At 39.3% G+C, this 10,000-nt stretch overlaps 1 protein-coding gene across 1 annotated transcript in view; it reads left to right on the forward strand.

Moving 5' to 3' along the window:
* Positions 1-7,308, forward strand: part of LOC122258064 (multidrug resistance-associated protein 1) — a 29,537-nt gene extending 22,229 nt beyond the window's left edge. The window contains exons 17-31 of the mRNA XM_086538845.1: positions 75-242; positions 372-555; positions 1,071-1,167; positions 1,553-1,808; positions 2,010-2,096; positions 2,241-2,418; positions 2,615-2,835; positions 3,873-4,053; positions 4,492-4,600; positions 4,889-5,015; positions 5,588-5,677; positions 5,819-5,977; positions 6,302-6,460; positions 6,573-6,739; positions 7,056-7,308. Coding sequence (XP_086394971.1) covers positions 75-242; positions 372-555; positions 1,071-1,167; positions 1,553-1,808; positions 2,010-2,096; positions 2,241-2,418; positions 2,615-2,835; positions 3,873-4,053; positions 4,492-4,600; positions 4,889-5,015; positions 5,588-5,677; positions 5,819-5,977; positions 6,302-6,460; positions 6,573-6,739; positions 7,056-7,308 — 2,436 coding nt within the window. The remainder of the gene's footprint in view (positions 1-74; positions 243-371; positions 556-1,070; positions 1,168-1,552; positions 1,809-2,009; positions 2,097-2,240; positions 2,419-2,614; positions 2,836-3,872; positions 4,054-4,491; positions 4,601-4,888; positions 5,016-5,587; positions 5,678-5,818; positions 5,978-6,301; positions 6,461-6,572; positions 6,740-7,055) is intronic.
* Positions 7,309-10,000: the final 2,692 nt, after the last annotated feature.

The raw sequence follows: 10,000 nt of genomic DNA on the forward strand, positions 1-10,000 counted from the left end.
TAAACATGACAAAACAATAAGGAAAGAGAAAGGAGCAACAGATATCTCAAGGGCCATGCATCTCCCGTTTCCAGGGCGTCAACATGAGCGGCGGACAGAAGCAGAGGGTCGCCCTCGCACGTGCGGCCTACAGCGACGCCGACATCATTCTGCTCGACGACCCCCTCAGCGCGGTCGATTCACACGTCGGTCGACACATCTTCGACAGCCTCATCGGGCCTCAGGGGATGATGAAGAACAAGGTGATTGGCAGTCGATGCTGATACTTTCTCTCTATAGGAAATGTCAATAGTTTGGGCATTTTGGGTGTTGGTGCGTGTGTATTTGTAAGCATGTACGTATAGGAGGTTTCCCTATTCGTATTTCCTCAGACTCGTATTCTGGTGACGCACGCACTGGCCTACCTCCCGCGCGTCGACTCGGTGGTGGTCGTGAAGGACGGCCGCCTGGTGGAGAGCGGAGCCTACTCGCAACTGCTGGCCAAGGGAGGCAGCTTCGCGCAGTTCATTCTGAATCATATTAACAACACGGAAGAGGGAGAGGATGACGAGGATGGTATAGTTATGGTGGATTTAATATTTTAAGCATTCTCTCTCTCTCTCTCTCTCTCTCTCTCTCTCTCTCTCTCACACACACACACACACACACACACACACACACACACACACACACACACACACACACACACACACACACACACACACACACACACACACACACACACACACACACACACTCACTCACTCACTCACTCATTCACTCATTCATTCATTCATTCATTCATTCACTCACTCTCATTACTAACTCACTCACTCAATCACTTACTCACTCACTCACTCACTCATACAAACACACACACACACACAGCAAACAACAAACAACACACTATACACACACTTAACACAACACACACAATAACAAATGCACTCGTTGTATCTTTGCGCAGAACATTTAGACACATACAGCTACACAACTGTACAACACATATACACTTCACATGCACGTACCTGCAAAGCATAACACCTTCACATGAACATGCAGAGAATATATATTTTGTCTTTATTCTTCAGACATTGATGAGTTGGTGGATCAGTTAGAGGACACACCCGTGGGACAGAAATTGCTCAGTCAGATATCGAGGCAGAACAGCAAGGTCGAGGAAGGCAGGTAAGATATTGAGGAAATATTTTGAGATAATGAGAAAATACTGTGTATACTATGGGGAAGTTTGTAAAACTTAACTAGATTAGTTTTGCTTCTGGATAAGGTCTTATGTAAGATATTAGGTAAAGCATTAGATTTTCTTTAGAAATGCTATGTATGATGAAGGAAAGAGAGGTTGGTGGTGGTTGGCTGAATGTAACATAGCCAGATAATATAGTTGTATTTCAAATGTTTATCAACACCAGCCTACCAACCTGCAATCAGTCATCAACTACCAGTCAAGTGCATCTTCGGCTCGGAGAAAATTAAGCCTAAGCTTACTCGCTCCCAGCAGTGATTATGAAGTCTTTGTTTCTTTTACCTTTATTTATTTTCTGCAAACTCCCAGCGTTCAAGGCCGGATCGGCAGCATCCGACGCAGACGAAGAGGCAGCAGTTGCGGGAGTGCATCCCGCTGGAGCGAGAGCGACACTGAAGGAGTAGGCGTCCCCAGGGTCCTACGACAGGACTCCAGGCTGAGTCGGGGCGGAGGAGGAGGAACAGGGGGCAGGTCCAGCGTCGACCACGAGAAGATCCCTATGAAGGATTTGAAGGATCCACCCGGAAGGACGCTTGTGCAAGATGAGACGTCCGAAACAGGGAAGGTAGGTTGAGAAAGTTCAAGGAGAGAGAGGGAATGAGAGAGAGAGAGAGAGAGAGAGAGAGAGAGAGAGAGAGAGAGAGAGAGAGAGAGAGAGAGAGAGAGAGAGAGAGAGAGAGAGAGAGAAAGAAAGAAAGTTTTTTTTTCACATAATAGGACAGAAGAAGAAGAAAGTACAAACTCATCACATGTATTTCTTCAACAGGTGCAATGGAAAGTATACAAGTTCTACGCTGCAACAATGGGTCTCTTGCCTGCCATCCTTCCTTGCATTTTCTTCGCTGTTGCTCAGGTAAGGAAGGATATAGCCTTTGAAAAATAAGTAAAAGCTCAAATTCGCATTCGCATTACTTTTTCGTAGCATTGAAAGATTGTAATATTGCCACAATCATGATTGTAATCTGACATACTGACGCTTCTATCGTACTGTCATCAGGGTTGTCAGGCCGGGGGCAACATCTGGCTGTCTCAATGGTCCACCAAAACACTGGTTGACGAGGCAATAATTGGCAACAATACCGACTTCAGCGGCAATGGTACCAGTAATATTACCAAAGATGATTTCGACAAGACTCAGTTTTTGGCTGGTTACGGAGGTTTCGGAATAGGGCAGTGTGAGTACCAATTTGTAATTTGTAAGAATGCCGTATTTAACTTGTTCATGAAGTTCAAGTCGTCTGTGTCCATTTTTTTTATGTTGTATATTTTCTAGATTAATTAAGGCATATGACACAGATTATAAATTACATTCTAGAAATGAACACCCAAACTTATTTCACTTCATGATACGTTCATCCGATTTTACCGCAGCTCTGTTCTACTACATGGGTTCGTTCTTGATCTGGACCGGATGCATGCGGGCGGGAATCCGGATTCACCACCGCGTTCTTGATAATGTGCTCCGTCTGCCCATGAGCTTCTTCGACACGAACCCGAGCGGTAGGATCATGAACCGCTTCAGCAAGGACGTCGATGTGCTGGATAGTCTCTTGCCGATGCTGATGGGTGCTGGACTCTCCTGCTTCGCCGAGGTGAGAGAGGGAGGGAGAGAAAGAGGATGGGGGAGAATGGGAGGGAGGGTAAGGAGGGAGAGAGGAAGGAGGGAGAGAGGGAGGAGGGAGAGAGGGAAGAGGGAAGAGAGAAGAAGGGAAGAGGGAGGAGGGAAGAGGGAGGAGGGAGGAGGGAAGAGGGAAGAAGGGAAGAGAGAGAGAGAGAGTGAGAGTGAGAGAGAGAGAAAAAAAAAAGGGAGAAAGAGAAAGAGAGAGAGAGAGAGAGAGAGAGAGAGAGAGTGTGTGTGTGAGGGTTGTCTTAGTCTATTGGAACTAAGAACCCAGCACAAATAGGTAGTGATGCCAGACACAGGGTTTGAACATTACAGGTTTATTCCATAACGCAGATAGTCTGACGCTATGGTGCACGATAGATATATTCACTACAGCACAATGGTCACAGCAAGAAACAATATCACAACTCGTATGAACATGCGGGGCAATCAGGTGTCAACATAGCGTAGTCGATTCCCGGTCTGTCAGTATGTTCCAAACATCCTGCTCATATGGAAGGGGTTCGCATCCGACGTCCCCAACGGTAGTAACGCGGAAAGGTAGTCTGGAATGTAGGAGGCGTGACTATCGAGGAATTAAGCTCGTTCTGAGGGTCTAAGGTACTTGGAAAGGCAGCCATGTGTGAAGTACCTATTAATCAAAGTTGACCTGACCTGACCCGGCGATTGCCTCACTAGCTAGGAGTGCAACCAGTCATATGATTAATGTATTTGATTTATTTGTATTCAATATCGTATATAGCATTCTATATAATTCTCACAGAGAGAGAGACAGAGAGACAGAGAGAAAGAGAAAGAGAGAGAGAGAGAGAGAGAGAGAGAGAGAGAGAGAGAGAGAGAGAGAGAGAGAGAGAGAGAGAGAGAGAGAGAGAGAGAGAGAGAGAGAGAGAGAGAGAGAGACAGAGAATTTATATACATAAAAACATCACACCAATGTGCCTCCGAATCCCACTGAATTTTCTCCCACTCCATGTACCTGATCCACATGTTTCTAATGGCGTCCAGGTCATGACGACCCTGATCGTGCTGGTGGGGTCCACGCCTCTCGCGGGGCTGGTGGTCGTGCCCATCATGGTGTTCTACTACTTCATCCAGGTCGTCTACATCTCCTCCGCGCGCCAACTCAGGAGGATCGAGTCCGTGTCGAAGTCTCCTATTTTCTCGCACTTCGGAGAGAGTGTGCAAGGTAAGAAAGCTTGCAAGGTTGTAGTGAAAAGGATTCTAATTACTGATGACAAGGCAGAGATGATGATGATGATGATGATAATGATGATGATGATAATGATGATGATGATAATGATGATGATGACGATGACGATGACAATGACGATGACGATGACAACGACGACGACGACGACGACGGCGACGATAATGACGATGACGATGATATACATATACATATGTTTTACATATATATATACATACACACACACACACACACACACACACACACACACACACACATATATATATATATATATATATATATATATATATATATATATATATATGTGTGTGTGTGTGTGTGTGTATATATATATATGTGTGAGTGTGTGTGTGTGTGTGCTTGTATGCGTATTTTTTATATCATCTTTGATGATTCTTTGTATTTTGCGTGTTTTAGGCGTGGCGACCCTCCGTGCTTTTAAAATGGAGGACGCTTTCATGGCAGAGTCTCAGAGGCGTGTTGATCTTACCACCAAGGCCAATATTTCCAACTTAGCTTGCAATAGGTTAGTAAATTACACTTTAATGTCAAGAGTTTGTATTGTTTAGTACATCTACAAATTGTTTCAAAAACAGTGATCAGAAATTGAGATCGTTCTACAGTAAACATTGCTTTGAAAATCGTTTCTAGGTTTGATATATATCCTCAAATTAGTTGACGAAAATGAATAAAAAAAGTTTGAATAAATACTATCATTCAACTCTCAGAAAAATGGAAACCAATGAACTGTTCTTACCAGTTCCCTAAACACTAATAACAAAGCTTGTTCTAAAGCACCATGAACTCCTTTCAGATGGCTAGGTGTGAGACTCGAGTTCATAGGAAATCTGATAACGTTTGTGGCGGCCATTTTCTCTGTCGTGGGCCGGGGTGACGTCAGCGCGGGTATGGTCGGCCTTTCCATCACTTATGCTCTGAATGTGAGTTTGGATTTGTTTTTTTCAGCTAAATGCTGTGTATAGCTATATATTTGAAATTGTATTAAACTCGGGCTGAAGTTATTGCTTTCTACACACATACAGACTCAGACACACACACACACACACGCACACACACACACACACACACACGCACACGCACACGCACACGCACACGCACACGCACACGCACACGCACACGCACACACGCACACACACAACACACAACACACAACACACAACACACACACTCTCTCTCTCTCTCTCTCTCTCTCTCTCTCTCTATATATATATATATATATATATATATATATATATATATAGATAGATAGATAGATAGATAGATAGATAGATAGATAGATAGATAGAGAGATAGAGAGAGAGAGCGAGAGAAAAGTAGAATGGTTCTCTCTATCATATATTTATGGACCAAATAAAAACTTTAAGGAGATTGGATTTTGATTATTCAAATTCAGTCACCTGAACTGATTGAACTTCATTTATTGCTTACATTATGGCAAGGAATGCACTTCCTCTACGCGCGCACAGATTAATTTGTCTTCAATGGCTTACAGGTTACAGTCACCCTCAACTGGCTGGTGCGAGTGAGCTCTGATATCGAAGCTAACATCGTATCCGTGGAAAGAATCATGGAATACATCCAGGTTCGTGAACGTAAATGCTTTCAGGCTTGTCCGAATTATATAATGGTAATAGAGACAAATACTACATAGAGATAAAGTTGTATCGACATTTACGTATCTAAAAACAACGTACAGTTATCACTATTTCTTTCTGCACTGCAGGAAGCGAGAGAGGCTGAGTGGACGATACAGAAGACGGCTCCGCCAGCGGCCTGGCCTGAGCACGGTGTGGTGTCTTTCACCAAGTACCAGACGCGCTACCGGCCGGGACTCGACCTGGTGCTCAAGGACGTTTCCTGCACCGTCCAGGCTGGAGAGAAGGTGAGTGCCTCTCTTTCCAGGGTTTAGGGGGAATGTGGAGGTATGTGAGTGTCAGTAAGGTTTGTTTATGAAGTACCCTACTTGTTGACAGATTAGACAAATGTATTGTTTCTTTGCTACGGGTTGCCTTTCTTCGGCAGTATGTAGTTTACCTTGAAATGGATTCCTATTTAGAAATATGCATACATTTTAATATTTTGCATTCATTGTGAAGGTACCCCTCACTCATTACATAATTCGGAGCATGGTTATTTAGTTATATAACAATCTGATTTTTCTTCTCAAAAGAAATAGGACAAAACAGTATTCATTTTCTTCCCTAAGATTGGCATCGTCGGAAGAACTGGAGCAGGAAAGTCATCCCTTACACTTGCGTTGTTCAGGATTATCGAAGCAGCTGGAGGAGACATCGTCATAGACGGTGTTAACATCTCCAACATAGGCCTACATGACCTCCGCAACCGCCTCAGCATCATACCTCAGGTTCGTAGAAAGAAATAAAAACAATCACACCATAAGTCACACAACATAAGGCAGTGATGATTTTTAGAAAAAAAAAGAGCTAACATCCTATATATCAATTGTTCCCCTGCAGGACCCAGTGTTGTTTAGCGGTACATTGCGTCTTAACCTGGATCCCTTCGACGAGCACTCGGACGAAGAAGTCTGGAAAGCCGTGGAAATGGCCCACCTCGGGACTTTCGTCAAAGCGCAATCGAACACTCTTCAGTATGGCATAGACGAAGGGGGTTCTAATCTCAGGTGAGGCTTTATATATTTTTTTAAATGTAACAGGGAGTTTCTAATGGCCGTTGGGTAAATCTGCTTTGAATAAGGGAATAATATTGTTTTGATTGGCATCTAGATGAGTGGCTCAAGTAATGTGGCAATTCATATCAGTATGAATTAAAACATTATCCTTATGTTTTAAAAATAATCTGATATTTTATGGGAAAATGGCAATTACTCGCCGTCTACTTAGAGCTAATACACAATCTACTAGCATTGTGATAATATGCAAGGCAGATGCCACGCGGAATTGGAACCCCAAACCCTTACTCTACTTCTCCGTTCGCAGCGTTGGGCAAAGGCAGCTGGTTAGCCTCGCACGAGCATTGTTGAGACATTCCCGCATCTTGGTGCTGGACGAGGCCACGGCGGCCGTCGACGTCGAAACGGATGACCTCATACAAGCAACTATCAGGTCGCAGTTTGCTCACTGTACAGTGCTGACAATAGCCCATCGCCTCAACACCATCATGGATAGTGAAAATGGCATTTACCTACTCGCCGTCTACTTAGAGCTAATACACAATCTACTAGCATTGTGATAATGAGCAAGGCAGATGCCACGCGGAACTCGAACTCCAAACCCTTACTCTACTTCTCCGTTCGCAGCGTTGGGCAAAGGCAGCTGGTTAGCCTCGCACGAGCATTGTTGAGACATTCCCGCATCTTGGTGCTGGACGAGGCCACGGCGGCCGTCGACGTCGAAACGGATGACCTCATACAAGCAACTATCAGGTCGCAGTTTGCTCACTGTACAGTGCCCCCCCTGACATAGCCCCAACGCCTCAACAAACACCATCATAGGTGGGTTGCAGGTGGTTATGGTCAAACGTTAGGCTCAACGCTGCAGGCTGGCAAACTGCCATGGCATTAATATCAAAAACGTATTCTTACTTGTCTCTAGTTATAACGGTTCTTAAAGTATACAATATTTTCATCTGGTCATTTTTTTATGTATTGAGATATATGACCTTCGTATAGCTGCAACAACTGTTTACAAGAGGCACATGTTCTAAAATAGAATAAGCACATGATATAAAAACATATCTCCCACGACCTCTCCCACTTCCAAAACATATCAATTACGTGTTTTAACTGTAGTCTGATAGAAACAAGTCAGTAGACTAACACTTCAGCGAGAAACCAGATTGCAACATAATCTGAACAATGTGGCCAGTGTTTCCTCCAAGAACCGATATTATTACGTCTACTTTGACTGGATATGATTGTTTATAATATGAAATTACTTTTTAAATGGAAGGTGGTACACCTTTGTCATTGCAAGCCTTTATTCAACGCAACGAAGCATATAGAGTGATTCTATTCACCTAGAACTTCTAGTACTTACCGACGATGAACTGAGAGAAGCCTTGCACACAAATGTTCTAGATATTTATCCTTGTAAGAGCATTTGCCTTTGAATACATATATATATTTATATTATATATATGTATATACACACACACACAAACACACACACATACACACACATATATATATAAATACATATATATATATAATGTATATATATATATATGCGTGCGTGTGTGTGTGTGTGTATATATATTTATATATAAATATATAAAATATATATATATATTGATATATATATATATGCATATATATATATATTATTATATATATATTTAATATATATATATACATATGTATATACATACATACATATATATATATCTATCTATCTATAGGTGTGTGTGTGTGTGCTGTGTGTGTGTGTGTATATATATTTATTTATATATATATTTTATATATATATATAAAATATATATAAAATATATATATATATTGATATATATATATATAGTTATATATATATATAAAATATATATATATAAGTATATATATATATTTTATATATATTATATGTATATATATTTATATATATTTATATATATGTATATACACACACACCACACACACACACAAACACACACACACACATCTAGATGTGCATACACACATATATATATATATTTTTTTATATATATATATGTGTGTGTGTGTGTATATATATTTATATTATATATATATCTATTATATATATATATCTTATATATATATATATGTTATATATATATATGTATTTATATATATACTTATGTATATATATATACATGTATATATATACACACATATATGTATATATATATGTATAATATATATATAAAAAAATATATATATATATGTGTGTGTGTGTGCATATATATATATATGTGTGTGTGTGTGTATGTATATATATATATATGTATATATATGTATATGTATATATATATATTATAGATATATATATATATGCATATATATGTGTGTGTGTGTGTCGTGTGTGTGTGTGTGTATATATATTTATATTATATATATTATATTATATATATTATTTATATATATATATGTGTGTGTGTGTGTAGGTGTTATATATATATATACATATGTATATACATACATACATATATATATAAATAAAAATATATATATATCTATTATATATATATACATGTATATATATATTTATTATTATATATATATACATATTATATATATAGATATATATATATATAGTTATATATATATATACAAATATATATATATATAACTATATATATATATATTGTATATATATATATACAAATATATATATATATGTGTGTGTGTGTTTATACACATACATATGTATATATATATATAAAATATATATATATTTATACCATGTATACATATACAAACGTAATTGCACCTGTGTGTTCATTGATTTATTTTGTTACATTGTTGTACATTTCGCCAAATAAAACTTATATGAACTTCTTAGGTGTTTAATAGCAAAATCATACGGGAAACATTTCGATAAATAGACAGATAGATCGACTGATAGGTAACTACTTTCTTTGATAGACAGGGCAGGGCGTAGTCGTATGATTTCCTGTCTGAATCATAATGCTTATTCAAACAGCCGTTGTTTTTATATGTCCTGTTATCATTTTGCCTCTTTTTGTCAGTTAAAATTTGTTTCTGGAGTTGTAAACACATTTTGATACTGTGATGGCCATGTGAGATAGAAAAAAAAAGGTATAACGATGTATGAAAGAATATAATAACAATGGTGTGAATTGCGGTGAATATCTGTTTTTTTTATATATAAAACTGCAAAATTGTGTATATAAATATGAATATCATTATGTAACTTTGTTGCACCCGTAATCGGGTATGTTGCGATAAGAG

This window comes from Penaeus japonicus, unplaced genomic scaffold (genome assembly GCF_977035675.1).
Source record: "Penaeus japonicus unplaced genomic scaffold, GWHDUDI00000001_assembly GWHDUDI00000008, whole genome shotgun sequence".
Lineage (NCBI taxonomy): Eukaryota > Metazoa > Arthropoda > Malacostraca > Decapoda > Penaeidae > Penaeus > Penaeus japonicus.